The 19,937-nt window shown below is 27.5% G+C and overlaps 1 protein-coding gene and 1 long non-coding RNA gene across 4 annotated transcripts; both read right to left on the bottom strand.

Moving 5' to 3' along the window:
• Positions 1-4,128: 4,128 nt before the first annotated feature.
• LOC112942164 (uncharacterized) lies at positions 4,129-5,220 on the bottom strand. The gene is made up of 2 exons (XR_003248183.2): positions 4,576-5,220; positions 4,129-4,494 (listed from the first exon to the last, which is right to left on the bottom strand). It is a non-coding gene; the product is annotated as an uncharacterized lncRNA (long non-coding RNA).
• Positions 5,221-13,618: 8,398 nt separating this feature from the next.
• On the bottom strand, positions 13,619-17,009 carry LOC104649260 (uncharacterized). Of its 3 annotated transcripts, XR_011211663.1 has the most exons (8): positions 16,865-17,009; positions 16,711-16,754; positions 15,902-16,202; positions 15,411-15,692; positions 15,244-15,324; positions 15,098-15,169; positions 14,890-14,981; positions 13,988-14,128 (listed from the first exon to the last, which is right to left on the bottom strand). XR_011211663.1 is itself a non-coding variant. In XM_069288992.1 (7 exons), exons 1-7 carry the CDS (start codon positions 16,943-16,945, stop codon positions 13,934-13,936), a joined length of 1,056 nt encoding a protein of 351 aa, XP_069145093.1. In that variant the 5' UTR covers positions 16,946-17,009; the 3' UTR covers positions 13,619-13,933. The 3 variants fall into 3 exon arrangements, 2 of the variants coding, with proteins under 2 accessions (XP_069145093.1, XP_025888758.1); XM_069288992.1 differs by lacking the exon at positions 14,890-14,981 and having other exon boundaries at positions 13,619-14,128; XM_026032973.2 differs by lacking the exons at positions 14,890-14,981; positions 16,865-17,009 and having other exon boundaries at positions 13,619-14,128; positions 15,902-16,261; positions 16,710-16,732.
• Positions 17,010-19,937: the final 2,928 nt, after the last annotated feature.

Below are 19,937 nucleotides of genomic sequence, written 5' to 3'. Positions count from 1 at the left end.
AACACGGTTAAAATATGTCTAGTCGTGTATTTTTCTGCATTTCACTTGCAAATCTATTGTAATTTTGTGAGATTTGTTTTTCCAACTTTTAGGGATTGTTTGGTGTGTTCGATAATATCAAATAATTTTGAAATTACATGACAATGATAAATAAATGTTTTGTTTGTAAGTTTGGAATAATTTATTTTGAGATTAATAATTAGTAACAAGATAAGTTATCCTTCTCTTAAATGGTTTAATAATTTTGAGATAATTTACTTGATAAAATAGACAAATGACAATACACATTTGAACCTTATTTATAGAGAAAATGACATAAATAGTTCATTAACTATAGGAGTAGGTCTAAAATAGTCTCTTAACTATATTGTTGTCGGATTTAGTCCTTCAATTATTCAAAAACTTATTAGATTTGGTCTCTTAACTATATATTTATCGGTTTAAGTTCCTTAACTATACATTTATAGATTTTGTCTCTTAACTATATATTTATCGGTTTAAGTTCCTTAACTATACATTTATAGATTTTAGTCCTCAAGTATTTAAAAACTTTTCAGATTTGATCTCTATCCATTCTTATAGAAACAACTTAAATTTATATTAACAGAATATATACCTCGCGAAATTAATCATTTAGTCATTTCTTTAGTTGTTTCTCGTTCATCGCTATTTTTACTTCAAATTATTTTTATATGAAAAACCTTAACCTCAATTATTTAAAATAAAATTCAGGAAAAAAGAAAGTATAAATCATAATTTTATTCAGCTAATTATAAGTGAAGCATATTATTGCTACTAACGACTTGAATATGCTAAACTTTATTATTAAAAAAATTTTACTCGATGAATTAAAAAATTGCACTCTACGGCTTTATTGAAGGGAATTCGCTTAATTTTTCAAAAGTAAAAATTTATATTAGTTTTTTAGAAAAAAAGATTGATTTTATTAGTTTATTATATATGTAGAGAAATTTAAGTAATAACAACAATTTTTTTTATGAAAAATAAATTAAAAATATTTGTGCTGATTATGAATCGTTAATTCAAAGAACATAACACAACATACTCAAGCCATTAGCAATAATTATATGCTTTATTTTATCCTTCATTGAATAAAACTTGGACTCATATCTTCTTTTCTCATTAATTTTATTTGAATTGTTGAGGTTATTGCTTTTTTCATTATGGTAATTTGAAAAAGAAAAGTTGCGGGGATAGAGAAACAACTTAAAAAATGGGTTAAAGATTTAATTTCACGAAGAGTTTCGTTAATATAAACCTAAACTATTGGAAAAAAGGTCTAAAATAGATCTCAACTTTGATCAAAATTGTGTAACAATATCGAACTTTGGAAAGGATTAATAGTGTATTTTAGAGGTATATATGTACTCACGTGCACATCATAAATATTGTATCATTATAAATAGTAATGTATCCACTTGAGCACATATATAGCCTTAAAATACACTATAAAATAGTGCAAGGGGTAAAAGGTCCTCCATAAAGTTTGGTATTGTAACAATAAATTCGACCAAAGTTAAAATATTTTTCAGACCCTTTTTCCTGAACTATTTTTATGATTAAAAAAAAATAGACAAAGACTAAACCTAGTAAATTTTGTAATACTTAAAAGACTAAAATTGGTAAGTATATATTTGAGGGACCAAAGGAAATAAGTGTTGAATACTTGAAAACTGATAAGTTTTTAAATAGTTAAATGACTAAATCCACCAAAGTATAAAACTTTGAATTAAATTAGTTAAAACTTATTATCTACCAGTAAGATTTTTGGACAAATATCAACAAATTTTATTAGAACAATTGTCCTTGTAATTCTTCCACATCGCTTCTTCTTGATCAAACTTAAGTGTTGTGATTTTTTTGAAGCACAATAAGCATAATTATCTCTAAAATCGAAAAAAAGATTTTACATATCTCTTAACGGATTAGCAAGAGAACACCACATAAAGAATCCTGATAAAAATAATGAAAAAGCAAACATAATTTTCTATTTCTTTTGTTGTTCAAAATATAGGCTTTAAATCTAATTCCATGTATGAATATACATGGTAAAGCATATCTTTTTATTCTGTCCTATTCAAAATATATAATTTATATTTATAAAACCGTTCAAAATACAAATTTATATCTATTGATAAGAGAACTTCCCCTTGTTCAAAACACATGTTTTACCTCTATATAGAAGGATTTCAACTTCTTGATGATCAATTGATTAATATACAATCGATCCCTCAAAAAGAAAATAAAGGCATTAAATTTCTTATTTAATATTAGTTAAGAAAATAATACTCTATAAATGGGTAAAACTTATTTGCACCGGTGTTTACACCAAATCAATACATGTATGTCATGTGTTTAAATTTATAGTTCATTTTACTTTATTAAATCATGTAACAATGGTGTAAATTTTGTATATAGCATTTTATATAGTAATATTATCAAGTTATGGCATTAGAGTTTCAATTTCATTGTGTAGCATTTAAAATCTCACTCTATAGCATTTTATTAATAATTATATTGTTAATTATAATTTATTAAAAAGAGTTGTTATTAACAATTAATTAAAAATTAAGGGGATAAAGTAATAATGGATAATTAATGTTAATAATTAACACACTGACAACACAAATTATGAAACTTTTGTTTCTTTATTGCTACATTTAATGCAGCACATTTGTTAATATGAATAGTTGCACTTTTTAGGTAGTTTAATTAAAGTTAAATATATGATTAACACGTTTTTAGGGATATTAAACATTTTCAAATTATCATCATTGCCTTAAATATCTCTAGTTAGTTAAAATAATATTATTTTTTTGAATTAATTTCTCAAGAAACTCAACCAGATAATAACAAATATTTTTGAATTTTCAGAATACTTTCAGATTATCATTTTCAAACATATTTGGATCAACGTTACAAGTAGTCTTCTTTCCAAAATTTCATGATTATTTTCACATTGCTTTCAACATATAAGTCATTTTTTCTAAAAACACAAGAATATTTTCATAGTTGCATATTTCACTTCTTTTTTTTAAGTAACCTGATAAATTTTGGCGTACAATATATGTTTATATTTAAATTATAATATATATTTTTATATTAATTTTGTATTGAAAATGTATTGTGTTTGTTTAATTGGAGTATTGTATAGGACACTGAATGATATATTAACTATGTATGAAGTGTGTTTGAATTATATGAACTGATTATAAATTTGTGTAACGTTGAAGTCTGAATTTTTTTTAATAGTGTATGAAGATTATACGAAAACTGTATCATTTGTGTATGAAAGTCCAGTTATTTTTTTCAAAATTACAGTGTATGTTTCTAATGAAATTAGAATATATGTTTTGTATTAATTTTGTACAGCGCGTAGACCAAAACTTGAAAAATGGAAGGGATTTGCTGACGTGAAATTCAAAAGGACAAAAATGACTTGCAGTAGATGTCATCAAGTTGGACACTATAGAAAGACGTGTTCAAATTATCCTATGCAAAAACAATGATTTCATAATGTTACATTTGTTATTGTGTTGTTTTGAATGTTAGAAACACATTTTGTTTTATTGAGTGCAGTTGTTATCATTGACATTTATAAAGTTTGATTTCGTAAAAAATTGTCATATATATATCATTTGTTTGTGTTACATATGTCAAAGTTCTATATGACATTCATAATTCATACAATGTTTATACATTATAAATATACATTGAACTATACTGTCATTCATAAAATGTTCATATAATATTTATACAATGTTCATACAGTGTTCATACAATGTTCATATATGTACCATTTGTTTCTGCTAACATATATCCAAGTTCAATATGGGATTCATAATTCATACAATGTTTATACATTATATACATTGAACTCTATTGTCATTCATAAAATGTTTATATAGTATTCAGACAATGTTCATATATATACCATTTGTTTCTGTTACATATATCAAAGTTTAATATGACATTCATAATTTATACAATATTTATACATTTTTCATACCATGTTCATATATTTTTGCATATTGCAATCGAAATTTATACAAAAATCATACACATTTAATAAAGTGCAAATATTCATTTAAGCATACTACCATTAAATACAACAATTAATATATTATGACATATATAGTTAAATATATCTTGTACAACATGCAGACATGAGTGTTACAAGATCTTTACTGCTGGATTTTTGTGAACAAGTCAAAATCATTTCTTGGTTTCACACACCAAGAAGACGAAGAAGAAAAAAAATTGATGAACTATGTGATTCTTCACTCATTTCGTCTTGTTCTTCATTAACAACCGGTTCTCCAATCATGTCCGGGACAAAAATTTTTACTTTCCTCCTCTTGTAACATTTTTTTTCGATTGCTTTCACCGTTGACACTACTTTCCTTTTAGAAGGACTAGACCTTACTAGTTCATCATTCGACTTCTTCTCTAATTCCATCGCAGTTGTATAGCCTGAGATTTGCAATTGAATTTGAGTTATACATAGATCAAAAGATGGTATATCAACCATGAAGTTACTGGTATAGTTTGTACCTCTTGTGAATCTCCATAGGGCATTTGGTTTAGACATTGTATTCAACAACTTAGATCCTAAATATTTATTGATAAATAAATATTAAAGAATTTGACATGAACAAATATAAAACTTGAAGAAATCTGCATTATATATACAACGTAAATTTCTCCTAAAATCAAGCAACAACATATAAAAATTAAATAATTTGACAAAAGAATCAATGAAAGAATAAAAACTTTAAGAAAATAAACATGTTTGATGATCTATACAACACGATTTTTTCTGAAAATAATGCAATATTGCGAATTTGATGGTTGAAAAATAAAAAAACTGTGGAAGATTGATAGAGATGTAGTTGAATAAGGATTTTAAGATTAATCTGATTTTGAAAAATAAGTTTAAGGCTTGAAAGGGTTTGTACTTGAAGATGACATTAAGCCTGCGAATATGTAAGCTCAGATTTAATATGACAGAGAAATTAGGCATGTTGTCCTTAATTAATTAATAGAGAGAGAAACGTGTGCTGTCTTTAATTAATAGAGAGAGAAACGTGAAAAAGGGCGTGCAAAATTAGTATGGTAGAAAGAGAAGAGTGTAAATAGGGGAGAGGTTGAGTGTATTGGGGGAAGATAAAAGAGTATTGGTTGATATGGGGGTGGATAGTTATTGGATAACCATATAATATGAAATTAATTAAAATCAAACCCCTAATTTTTAGATTTTGTTTTATAAAAGATAACTATATAATATGAAGTTTAATTAATATTTAATAAATAATAATTTATTATTTATATTAAAAATCTATACAACACGATGTTTTCCGAAAATCATGCAATATTGCGAATTCGATGTCGAAAAATAAAAAACTTAATTTTGTGGAAGATTGATAGAGATGTAGTTGAATAAGGATTTTAAGCTTAATCTGATTTTGGGAAATAAGTTTAAAGCTTGTAAGGAATTGTACTTGAAGATGACATTAAGCGTGCGAATATATATGCTCAGATTTAATATGACAGAGAAATTAGGCGTGCTGTATTTAATTAATTAATAGAGAGAGACGTGTGCTGCCTTTAATTGATTAATAGAGAGAGAAACGTGAAAAAAGACTTGCAAAATTAATATGGTAGAAAGAGAAGGGTGTAAAAAGGGGAGAGGTTGAGTGTATGGGGGAAGATAAAAGAGTATTGGTTGATATGTGGGTGGGTGGTTACTGGGTAACCATATAATATGAAATTAATTAAAATCAAATCCCTAATTTTTAGATTTTTAAAAAAAAGGTAACTATATAATATGAAGTTTAATTAATATTTAATAAATAATAATTTATTATGTATATTAAAAACATTAAAAGGTAATTGATTAATATTTAATAATATATTATTTATATTAAAAACTTTAAAAGGTAATTGATTAATCAATAATAATTTAAAAGGTTTTGTTGATAAAAAGTAAGTGAATAAATGAAACTAATTATTTAAACAAAATAATTATTAGTTAAATAATAAAATAATTTTTTTTATTAATATATTATTAGTTAATATGATATAACTTGATAATAATATGCTATAAATAGTTTATTTTTATTTTTTTAATTAATATATTATTAATTGATGTGCTATAAGATGATAATAATATGCTATAAGTAGTTTATTTTTGAAGAGTACGATTACAACTTGATATTTGTCTTCTTAAATGTGTGTGGGATGTTAATTTTACACAATGAAAATTACATTAATTTGATGTATATCCGGTACGGCTAAATTTTTTCTTAAATTCTTAAAATTGTAATTGATTTTAAAGTATTACAGTATTAGAACTTAATTTAAATAAGGAAAGATTCAATAAACTAAATTTTAGTCAATTTTCAAAAATTAAATTTAGAAGTTTTGTCTTACAAATAAGTAAATATTTAAGATGTATAACCCAAATAAAATGATAATAAAATGTCAATCATTTCAATGTATGCATTTTACAAGTATAAATTATTTTACTTAAATTATTATTTAACTATATTTATAATATTTCAAGTGTCTCACATTAGGGCTGATTAAAATTGAATCAAAATCGATAATCCAAATTGATAATTCAGTTACTGGATCAATAATTCAGGTTAATGACTTAATGGTTCGGGTCTCAATTTACTATAAACTTTTGACGGCTTATCAATTAGGGTCTCGATTTGATCATATTTCTAATCAAGTGTCCTGATAACTTGATAAAAAGTTTAATTAATTAGATTTATATTACTTAGGGCTTTAAGCACTTAGGGGTCGTTTGGTAAAAAAATGAATAATGCAGGGATTAACAATGCAGGGATTAGCAATACAGGGATTAGCAATGCAGAGATTAGCAATGCAGAGATTATTAATGCATGGATTATTTTTATCAAGTGTTTGGTTCATTGTTTCTTATCTAATTTTGTGTGTGGTTTAAAAGTTTTTTTAAAAAAAACTTTCCAATTATACCCTAGAGTTATTATGAGATTTTGTATTTCATGTAATTGAGTCAAAGTAGATAATTAATGGAGAATATTACTTTTTTATGACATTTTTAACTAGTTAGGAGAATAAAATTTTTATTGTCGTGTTCACTATTTTCTCACTTAAATTATTTGAGAGTAAATAATTGTCATCTTAATAAATTAAAGTTAATAACTCAAAAGGTCACACAACTATAATGATTATAGAGAAAATTTATTGAACTTTGTTTTGTATCAATAAATTTTAAAAAACTCTTTATCATAAAATAAAATAAATATAGAAAAATAAATTAAACTATTTTTATACTCGAGATGTGCGTGTATATATATATACACACACACTCTTGTTTTAGACTACTTGTGTAATGTTTAATGAACTTTCATTAAGAGACAATATTTTACTTATGAATTGTTCTTAAATTCATACATCAACATAAACATATTAGTCGGATTATAATATTTTATATTAATAATAAATAGATTACGTAATTCATATTTTAAAAACAAAAAATTATATATAAATAATAAAATTTGTAAGCTAATTTATTTAAATAACTTTATTAGTATAAATATAAAATATAAAATATAAAATCAAAAAAATAAATAAAATATTAAAAGGATTTGAGGGGTATTTTTGTCTTTACCTAGAATAGTCCCATGGTATTAGAGTTAATACCTCCAAATGGAAGGTATTAGTAATACATCACATAATACCATGTAGGATGTATTAACTAATCCATGGATTAGTTATACATAGGCTCACATTCCTACCAAACACAATATTAAATTATACCACATCTAATACAAGGATTATTTCTTTTAATATATCCTACCAAACGCCCCCTTAGCCTTTAGGGTTTACACTTCAGTCTTCAGACTCTTTACTGTGACTTTATAGTTGACACTCAAATTTCACAATAATATTTCAAAGTTGCGACATCACTGATTTATTTCCTTACTTTAAGTCTTTGTTTTTATCTTTTCATTATAGTGAGTGAGTCAATGAGATATGCCTACAATATTGCAATACTCCAATCTGAAATGAATTTTTTTAAATTAGTAATGGTCTCATGATCATTAATAGTTTTCGTTAGTAGTACTTTAATGATTTCTCTTTATAGTTCATATTGAAATTAGCTTGGTTGTCACGAGGAATCTTTTTGAGTTTGCCAGTTTAGGAATATTGATATCTTTGTCCAGGTTAATATGAAGTTTTACTAAGTGTTTTAGGTAATAATAGATTAACAGGAAAACTTCATCAGTGATTACTGACTACTACATATTGTTAAGGCGGAATGGTCTGGTGCACCCTTGTACTTGTATCAGTTTGTATTCTGGATACTCCTACTAAACCTTTTGTCATCTGGACCCCTGAACCTGAGATTTTTAAACCCCTATGACCATGTGTGTAGCTCACTCTCCTTCACATAAATGACATGTCATATTCACGTCAGATATATTAATGTCATGTCATAATTATTTCATAACTATTTTTAAAAAAATTATTAATTGAAATTATTTAATAAAAAAATTAAATGATAAAATCTTAATTTATTTTTTAGAGTATTATTTCACCATTTTCTATTCAACTTTTTCTTCAACTTCATTACTCCAATTTCATGTTTTGCATATTCATATGTTTTTATGTGTTTTGTTTGATCTATTGATATGGTTGTTTAATGATAGAAAAAGTGATGAAGATCTTGGTGAGCTATAATGGAAAAAGATGAAACCTCCATACATCCGATTTCCCAATTCACTGCCAAAATCCATGGAGAAATTTTATTTTTTCCCATTCTTCATAATCATTTTCAGTCATTTTCATCCCAAACACAATCTTTTTCTTTCCTTCTTCAGAATCTATTAACATCAACTTACCAAATCTTGGGTATAACTTGAGGCCATTGATTTACTGCCGACAGAAAGCGGCATTGGTAGTATTCATCGGAGCACTAAATCACAATCGCCGGAGACCACTATTTCACAATGGAGTAAGGGAGAGAGAGTCGGCTCCGATCAATGTAGAGAAGAACGAGGTGGTGAGGGTGCGAAGTGATGGCGGTGAAGAGGTTTTTCGGTCAGATTTGGTGGTGAGGTGACTTAAGTTGTTGATTTTGTGAAGGTTGGAGGAGGAAAGGAAAATGGTGATGGTGTGCAGTGGAGATGTAGACAGGTGAGGGAGAGAGTTTATTGATTTCGCCGGCAAAAAGGCGACAACAGTGGTGATGGCTTTTTCATAGACTTTGGATGAAAATGGTGAAAAGGATGGGATATTTGGTGAAGAAGAAGGAATTTTTAATTAATTATTTTTTTAAAATTTATTTATTATATAATTTTAATTTTTTTAACCCAAAAATGTCATTCGCTCGCCTTAAGGAGTGTGAAATCACACACTTTCGCCAACTCAGCCATCTTAAAGCCACATAAGTATGGTCAATGGTCAGAATGGTCGGATATATTGTGTTTTATTGAGTCTAAGGGTCCAAATGACAAATAGATAAGTAGAAGGATTCAGAATATAAACTGATACAAGTATAAGGGTCCACCAGACCATAATTAGTGATTAGTCCATTAGTAATTCTCAATAAAAATTATGTGAACAATTAATGGTTAACCTGATAACTTAATCAAATCGATAATGATCACTAACCGATAAATCAAATATCTTAACAATTTCATAACGATTTAGCATAATTACAAACCAATAACCAATAAGTAAAACCGATAAAATCCAAATTAAACTGAACAGACCAATACACAACCTTATCTCATGTATGAACCTATATAGAATTGAAAGGGCTATAATGCCACACCAAACTGTCGAAAGAAAAGTAATAAAAAGAACTTATTAATTTTCATAATATTTTGAAATAAAAGTAATAAAAAAAAAACTTATTAATTTTCATAATATTTTATGAGAGGAAAGTTTTTTTTCTTTAAAAAAAACCTAACACCTCATTTGTTTTATTTTATTAAGATTAAGACGTGTAAATTTGAATATACATCTAAACATTAAGATATGCATTATGATTAAGTTGTTAGATTCTGAATACACATCTGAATATTGAAATGTGATTTTTAAGTCTAAACACTGAATCATTAAGATTGTTTGTTTTCAATATGAAGGTGAATAGTTCTTTGTTTTTTTTATATAAAAATAGGAATTAAACACTATATCAATAAAAATAATAATAATCCAAACTCATGATAACTTCTTTCAAAAAATTATTTCAAGAATAAGACTATGAACACCACCTAGAAAATCAAAAAATTGATATATTTGTTTTCTTCAACAATTTTTTTTCAAGAAACAATGATAAGTTCTTTCAAATAATTTTACAAAATGAACTAATTGTAACAAGAAGAGTCATTCATAAATATCAATTCACTCAAGAATATTACATACATTAAAAGGATTTGTAAAAGAATATGAACACGTACTTATCTAAAAGAAAAAAAATGATATTTGATTGGAAAGTGAGAGAAAGAAACTTGAAACTTGCCCGGTAGAGAAGCAAGTAAGAAGAGATACTTTTTTAATAAAAGAACGTTTATTTTTTTAATACAATCTGAATAATACTCTGCTATAGATCTCATTCATTAAGATCCATTAAGAGTTTTTTAAAAAAAAAAACAAATGAAATCTGAATGATTAAGATTCAAAACTAAAAACTAAACGTACTTACTGGACTGAATCTAAATGATTAAGATTTAGAGCTTCACTAAGTGTTAACAAATGAGGCCTAAACCTCTTATATATTTAGGAACAATAATTTTCATTCCAATGTGTTTTAGGAGTCTTTGCCATATATATATATATTATATGATGATATGAAGATAAATTAAATAATAATTTGAAGAAAAAGGTGAAAAAATAATTTGTCTAAAAGAGAAACTTTTAATGAAGGCAAAAAGTTCAATCAATTATGTGAAATAGACGAAATTGTATAAACCTTAATAATTTGCAATTAGGATGGAATGGATGGAACACAAAAATTAAGAAATTGGTGCTAGCATGTTAGATGAGTTCGAGGATAAAAGTGTAACATTTACTAAGTAGCAATCCAAAAATAAAAAAGTTTATGCTAACTAAGGGCTTCCGATTTTATTGAATTAACCGATCGACGTGCTAGCGGACATTTATTTTGAATTCATCTTCAATCCTATTTTCTATTTCACTCTCCATTATATTCTATTTCACTCTCCAAATTTAAAGTTTTCTATTTTTTCAGATAACCAACTTTAACTCAATTTTCTATTTTAGACTTCTAAAAAAAGATTTTCTCCTTAATATTATATTATTATTTCTATTTCATTCTTATTGTCATATTTCATAATATAAATTCCTTCATCTTTTTTCAAAATAATCACTTTGATAAAATATTCATGTACTATTATTTTTTTCAAATTCTTTTTTAATATAAAATAATATTTTATCCAAAATTCTTAAATAACATAAATTAAAAAAATATATATATACACAAATTAATGAACCATTCAAATAAAAGTGAAATCATTAATGAAATATGATTATACAAGAATTACATAAATACTAACTTTCAAGACTATTATGTTGCTCACATAAATTCTCTATTAACGCATTTTGAAATTCAAAATGAGCATTTTTTCGTAATTTTTATTATGTCTAGCTAAAAAAATATTCAAATAAAAATTTTTATCTACACCATTTTTGTCGTTGCAGCTGGAGCCTTTACAATATCTTAAATTGGTGCATTAAGATTATGTTCATCCTCGATTATCATGTTATGCAATATATTACATGTAGCAACTATATCATGTAGAATTTTCTTTTTCCAAAACGCGATTGTCCTAGAATAATTGCAAAAATGTGATTGCAAACCTTTGAATGTACGTTCAACATCTTTTCAGCTTGATTATTATTTTATCGTGTAATATTACTTCTTTTGAGAACGTGGATTACGAATATTTTGAACGATTGTAGACCATTTAAAATTGTGCATTCTCTATAGTGAAAATTAATAATAAAATCAAATTATATTAAATTGACAAAAAAATTAAAATATTATTATTATGAATGAAATAGTATATATTAAATAATATATATTTTTAAAATATCATTTACATTCAAAAAAATCATAAATCTTAGAATTTAATTTAGTCATATATGAAAAATAATATGTAAATTACAAATAATAGAAACAATAATAAAATATTAAAAAAGCAAAATAGAAAGTGTTTAGAGAAATACTATTCAACTCTATATATATGGAGAATAAAGAGTGAATTGGAGGACGGTTGGAGAGGTCAATCTCTATTTTACTCTCTAAAATATAGAGAATAGAGGATAAAATAGAGTGGGATTGAAGATGGTCTAATAGTCACAACTAGGGGTGACAAAATGGGTAAACGATATGGATGTCCATTTATGTTATTCATTTTAAATGGACTGGGTATCCAACTCATCTAAAAATGGATAAAAACAAGTAATATTTATATTACTCATTTAAAAGTGTGTAATTAAATGGATAAAATGAGTAAAAGCAAACAAAAAAAAGTGATAAAGGATTGAATAGTAAGGAATTCTTTTTTAGAAAAAGAAATCTATTAAAAAAAAACTTTTTTTTAATTTTGGGATAGGGGTGGTAGGAGTGTGGGGGTGGGGGGGTTGGTAAGGGGGTGTATTGGTAATCCTTTTTTAAATTTTTGTTAATTTTCTTTTGATGGAGTGTGGAGGGTGGGGGGGGGGGGGGGGGGGCTTGTAGGGGGTGGTATTTTTCAAAAAGAATTAAAAAAAATTGTTTAATTTTTTTTTTGGAATGGGGTGTTGAGGAGGGGTTCTGGTAGGGGGGGTAGGCGTTGTGGCGAGGGGTGGTGTAGTGAGATTTTTTTTAAAAAAAATTTTTAATTTTTTTTTTTTTTGGATGTGGTGTGAAGGGGGGCTGGTAGGGGATGGGGTCGAGTGAAGTGATAATTTTTTTAAAAGCTTTTAACAAAATCTCTAGTATAATATTGGTAAATATAATTATCTGTATTATCTATTGGTAACTCATTTTTATTAAAAATATGAATCAAGTAGAGTAACTTACACATTTTATTTAACTCATTTTTTTATCAACTCATATTCAACTCGACTAGCTCTATCTTCGCCCTAAGTCACAACACACAACTCACTTTTGCAAACCATACCGAATCGTTGTCTTTGTTTTCAGAACAAATAATTATCTTTACTTATCCACTTTTTTCTTGTAAATAAATACAAACTGAATAATTTTGTCGCTAAACCTCTACATACCAATTCTATTTAATATAACACAAAATATTCAAAAAAAAATTTGTTTTATGTCAAATAAAAATGAAGCCATACCTCAATTAATTGAAAATTTATGTATAATGCAGCAAGTTGTTTTTCTATTAGTATGTAGAAGTTGGGGCAAAGTAAGGATTTAAGACTGAGGATATATTAAGATAAATACAAAGTTTGGACCAAACCTACGGGTCTCGTTCGAACCCATAAAATACGAGTCTCCCTCCTCCCCTAAAATAGAAAGGGCACTAATCTAGCAGGCTTCACCATTTTGCAAAAAAAGATGAACACATCATCAATGGAAACAAAAGGGTGTGCACACATCACTTAATTTCATCTGGTTCCAGTGTCACTAGTAAATAGAAGTAGTAACAACATTTTCTGGAAAGAGGACAAAGCAAAAATCTTTCAAGTTAGCTTTTGCATACTTACATACATGCATCCAAGATTGCAGGAGAAAACATGGAGCAAAAACAAGAAAGTTTCACCAGACATAACATTTTACTAAAACCATATAGAGCAAAAGATATATAGCTTACGCCTTTGGATCTGTTGAAGGCGACTAGTCATAACAAACAAAAATCTCCTTCCACAAGGATGAGCGCACTTCCTACTGGTTTTTCTTCATCCTCTTAACACTGTGCTTTCTCTTTACAGGAGGCGGTTTGGGTGCATGGGCAGAGTTTAGTGCAGGAGCCGCCTCTGGATGATGTTCGACTGTTCCATCAGATAAGTTCGTCACAGCACCTGTTGATCTCCAACCATTTGAAAAAGCAACCATATCCTTGGCAAGCACATTCTCATACTGCAAAACAAGATTATTAGTCGTTACATCTTGCCAAATGAAAAAAGGATTAACAATTAAACGTGGGGAATGTCAGGGAAACTTGGTACAACAGTGAGAATTTCGAAACAGACATCATCTACAAATATATAAGTAAGTGTGAAACTAGGCCTTAATAGTTGTACACTCATATGTCTTGGGAGTTTTGAGTAATTATCCAACAATTTGCAACGATAGGTAAAGTCTTGAGTACGATTAGGCATGGCAACAAGATGTCAGTCCATCAGAATAAACTAATACTCTAACAGCCTGACCTTGGTATAAGAAATGTGACGACTCTCAATGATACATGTTAAATTGTAACAAAGAGCAGTAAAAACTACTAATGTATATGATTTGAAAATGAATTCAGTCTTTAGGTGGATAATTCCAATTTTTGACAAATTGAAAAATAAAATCTGCAATTATCGTCAAATCATATGTCATACCACGAAAAGAAAATGAAGAGTCAAATATAGTAATGGCCATCCTGCCGATCACCAGTCAATAATGCTGATCTTTGGTACAGTAGAAGTACCAACCTACGTATTTTGTAAAAAAACAAGCTAACAAAGGGTTTGAAAGACCATGCAGTGTCTTCAAAACATTAGCCACTATCTGGGGACCACGACAGTTCAATAGAGGAATAGAGAACACAAAAGCAAAGTTGGCAATGAGACCAAGCTTGAGAAAGCTGTTAATAAATGTTCAAAGGATCAAAATGGATCTATGATGCCACTTACAAGTTCTGCTCTTGATAAACGTTTATTCTCGGAGTTCCTCCAAAAAAATTGGATACATTCAAATTCGTCTTTCACACAACTCCAGTAATATACTTCACCAAGAATAGCTAAGGACATTAGCGAGCAGATGGTGATTTCATACCAGGAACAGAATAACATCCACAAGGTAATAAATCAGAATACATCCAGTATAAGGAATATCACTTACTATCTTGACTTTTCCAAACATGTAGTGTAATTTCTGGGCTTGTTGATAGTTTTCCTCCGTCAAGGCCTCGATCTAGATAGCGATAAATATCATCCTGATAAGATTTGAAAATTTTACCACAAAATGAATAGAGACAGACAGACTACCTTTTTCACTGAGTTAGTATACAGAATTTCGTAGTTGAGGTTTGTTGGCATAGCTTCACTTGGAAAGGGCCTTTTGCATCTCTGTTAAGTAATTAAAGCTACAAGCTTCAGGCATAGCAAGATTAAAGAAGAAAAGCAAGTAAAATGACAACACAAGAGACACTTACAGTCTGGACCAAATGATCAACTATCATTTCTGAGCTACTCACATTCAGGATTGGTTCAGGACAAATTGGCTCTACATGCAGCTCTGTGTCTCTATCACAGTCAGTAGGATCAACGTGATGAAGATCTTCCCCCTGTCTTTTCCCAAATGACCCTAAACTTTCACGCTGACCAGGTTGTCTAACAATCATGTTATTGGCCTTCAATGTTTTCCTCTTTGAAGAAAATGCTCGAGAAACTTTACTTTGCGCGTTAGTGAATGCAGAGTTTGTTGGACCATCAGCCTGTTAAACATTATCGAGACATTGCAATCAGTAAACTCAAGGGGCAGAAGTATCATGTACTTCTATAATCCAGCTTGTCCATTGAGGGAAATGAATAAGCAAATACATAAATCTTTGCTAGGTTATATATAGAGTATGAGCACTAAGGAAAAATTCCAGGCATAGCAAGATACAATAAGTAAAACATCAAAAACAAGAGATATCCTTACAGTGTGGACCGGAAAATCAACTTCAATTTCTGTGCTACTCACACCCCTGATTGGTTTAAGACTGATTGGCTCAACATGCAGCTCATCATCTCCATCAGAGTCGGTAATATCGATATGCTGAACAGGTTCCTTCCCTTGTCTTTTCCCGAAGAACCCCAAGCTTCTAAGTCGATTGGATCGCCTAACAATCATGTTATTGCCCTTTGATACTTCCCTCTTTGAGGTAAAGGCTACAAATTGAGGACCTTTACTTTGCACGTTATCAGTTGTCACTAAAGAGTGACTTGGACCCTCAGCCACCCGTGAACATGAGCAAGACATTCAATGAGTCTCAAGATATAATGTATCTCTATAGTACAGCTTATCCAAAGTAGAAAACGAATAAGAAAATAAATAAATCTATGTCAGGCCTTAAAGAAGGAGGCATTTAGGAATAGGTTTAACATGCAAGGTCAATTAACAACTACTATATGCACACTGTAAGTATCAAATGAAGCCGACATATTAGCGAGTGCTTCACTTTTAACCAAAAGAGCGCTTCACTCTTAACCGAGTGAAAATCTTGTCTAGAGTGCCACCTTCAAATGGGCCCTCAATTCGAATTTAGTCCGAACTTCAATGTGGGCTTCGAACACCAAATGAAAAAAAAAAACAGAATCGGAGATGTAGCTAAGGAGCATAAAAAAAACTCATCTTTTTTCCATAACCACACAAAAAAACAGAGATACCCGCATTATCAACAATCTGTTATGCTCAACTTCTTCCGCAAAATCAAAATACATGCAGTTCATTTCGTTAATGATCATACCTCATTCTGGGATGCTAAAGATGCCTTTTGAATATTCTGGTCTTCCTTTAAATACACACACAAAAAAAAAAAACTTCAGAAAACGAGAAACGGTAGAAAAATAGGTAAAGAGTTTGAAAAATTGTTGCGTAAAAACAAGGGCACAAAATAGATACCTCATTGTGGCTTACTTCCATGTCGGCTTTTCTCTTCCTCCATCTTTCCTTTGCGGCTATTGACAACTTACTTGCTGCCATTTTTTCTTTTATCTCAAACCAAGAAAGACTTTTTGCTTCCTCTTCTCTGTTATATTTTCAGAAGTGTAGCAAAAGCTGTAATTTTAATGTGAGCAGAAAAAGCGGCAGTAGCGCGTGGTGCGGTGCAGTATTTGATTTCTAAAATTATGCAAGTAAATTTTTACCATATTAATTTAATTTGATGTAGTTTGATATTTTGAATTATTTTTTTTTTGATATTTAATGGTATGTAAATTGGTTATTATGGTTTATTTAATTTTTCGATAATTAATATATATTATAATAAAATATTATGATTTTTATAATTAAATAAAGGCATAACACATAAAAATGATCCTTAATTTAGTGTTAATTATTAATTGTGATTTTTAATTTAGAGCGTATATAAATAAATATTTAAATTTGTATAAAATTGAACAGTAGACATTTTATCCTATATTACAGTATTGTATTCAATATTATGTCATTTACAATAAGTATTTCAACTTGTTCAATTTTATACAAGTTTAAATGTCTATTTGTAGACATTCCAAAATTAAACGACATAATTACTTGTTGAAATCATATTAAAAATCATGTTTATCTATATTAACAAAGGACTTCTTGCTAACACATTACATATATACAAATTTATATTTAAAAAAAACTACGGACAATTCATTTTGTTAATTAATACACTTAAAATACATTTTCATCAAAACAGAGTAGTTGCAGCTTCAACTTCTAAACGTCTGATTTATTCTATTAAGCTGCATATCTGTGTAATATTTTAATAATATATATGTATATTATTATGTGACTGTATATACTTCAATAAAGTATTCAATGTTTATGTAATTTTATACTCAATGTTTATGTAATTTTTAAAATATAAAATAAAACATTTAAAATACATATCAAATATCATATTAAATATAATATAATTTTTTTATATGACATAGCAAAAACAGTGGCGTTCTATTTCTCGTTTTTGATTTGATAATGGGATTCGTTGGACACGTTTGAGACAAGAACTTTTTCACGTTTTAGGAAAAAAATCATTTTATTTGGAAACTATTTTTACCAACATCTCATTTGATTTGATTTGAAGAAAAATATGTAGAGTTTAAAGAAATATAAAAAAAAATCAAATTTTTGTATTTCAAAATAAGTTAGATATTTATATACTTATAAATTATTTTATTTATAAATAAAATTTTAAAATTAAAAATGTTTCTAAATAAAGAAATATGTCAATTTATTTAATATTGACTAAAAATAAAAGTTGATCATATTAATTGAGATAAAGAAAATATTTAACTGTGAAAAGATAAATATAATATTTAGAATATAAAAACATCTAAAATTACATTTTTACTATGTATCTTTTTAAAAATTTACTTTTATAAAAATTATCATATTTAAATTATAATTTATGTTTTTTTATGAAAAATATATTTAAACAGCTAAATATTATTTGTAAAAATTATAACCAAAACAATTTATCTTTTAAGTCTAACTTAGAAAAATTCTAAATAAAATGAAAGAAAAGATCATTTGTAATCTGAGAGATTAATGAAAATACTTCGGACAGGGTGGAACTAATCTAGTAATGCGTGATGGACAATATGAAAAAAAGGGAGATTACAAAAAATTTAAGATTAAATTATTTTAATGACAGAAATATAACGATTTTTAAGCGGATTAAAAAATATCACATAGATTAACAAAAAAAAAATTCTTATTACTTATTTTAATAATATAACAATATTTTATTCTATCTTAATATTAGTGAGGTATGACATTTTTATGATGATTAAAAAAATATATAATATATAAAGAAAATCAGAAACATAACTTCAAACTTTTCCCAATGTGAAGCATTTATAAAAAGAATTGTATTTTGCCAAAAAGGAATAAAAAGATTATGGTAAAATGTGCTAAATCAGGGATAATTACTGCGTCAATTCATTTTTACTGCGCCTGCTGGACTGAAATCTGTCGTACCGTCTTTTCCTTTCATTTCAGTTGCCTTTTCAAATTTGATTATTTTTTAAAATTAAATAAAATTATATTAATTTGATATTTTAAATTAAATTAAATATTTAAAAGTGATATAAAAATATTATAAAATTATAACATTTTACATATTAATAAAAAAAATATCATAAAATATTAATTAAAATTTTTATAGTTTGAAAAGAGAAATATAACAAAAGTGGACGAAGAGAATAATATGTTTTGAAGTACTATTAATATTTAAGTGTCATTAAATCTTGTAATTTTATGAAAAATGCACAAATATCTCTCAATATATGTCTGAAACTCTAGAGACACATTTATAGTATATTACAGTCTTAGGGCCCGTTTGGATGGGTTTAATAAAATCAGCTTTTAGAAAGTACTTTTAAAAGTGTTGAAACTTATTTTTAAAATAAGCAGTTATGTGTTTGGATAAAAGTACTGAAGTTGTTGTTATGTCAAACGTGAAAAAAGGAAAAATGGAAGAAAGAAATGTTAGGGTTATATGGGTAATTTGGAGATTGTATAAAAATATTAAGAGCAAAAAAATAAAAATGTAGTCAACTTAAAACAGATAATAAGCTAAAAAAAAAAGCACCCTTACCCTAGCTTTTAACTTTTGGCTTAAAATAAGTTTTTTTAACTTAAAATAAGTTATTTTGAGTATTGCCAATCAGCTAAATAAGTCAAAAATCAGCTTTTAAGTCAGTTTGACCAGCTTTTAAGCTGAGCCAAACAGGCTCTTATTATCTCCTGAACTTATTTTATAAGTAATTTTTTACCCCTTTTCAGCCTACGTGGCACTAGCTTAAAAAAAGTCAATCATCGTTGGGCCCACAAAATAGTGTCACGTAGGCCTAAAAAAGGTAAACAATTATTAATAAAATAAGTTCAGGGGTAATATGACCTTAGTATAGCATAAGTGTGTCTCTGAGATTTCGAGTATAGGTTGAGGGGGTACTTGTGTATTATCCCTAATTTTATTTAAGTT

Source organism: Solanum lycopersicum, chromosome 9 (genome assembly GCF_036512215.1).
Source record: "Solanum lycopersicum chromosome 9, SLM_r2.1".
In the NCBI taxonomy this organism is placed as follows: Eukaryota; Viridiplantae; Streptophyta; class Magnoliopsida; order Solanales; family Solanaceae; genus Solanum; species Solanum lycopersicum.
Note: the sequence above shows the minus strand (reverse complement) of the source record. Positions and strands in the feature narration are given on the sequence as shown.

Excerpts from the sequence above, each read along its gene's own strand:
- LOC104649260 (XM_069288992.1), bottom strand. The coding sequence starts at position 16,945 with ATGGCAGCAAGTAAGTTGTCAATAGCCGCAAAGGAAAGATGGAGGAAG. Across the intron at positions 16,203-16,710 it reads TCTTTAGCATCCCAGAATGA|GGTGGCTGAGGGTCCAAGTC; the intron begins GGTATGATCATT and ends CTCATGTTCACG. Across the intron at positions 15,693-15,901 it reads TTGATTTTCCGGTCCACACT|GCTGATGGTCCAACAAACTC; the intron begins GTAAGGATATCT and ends AATGTTTAACAG.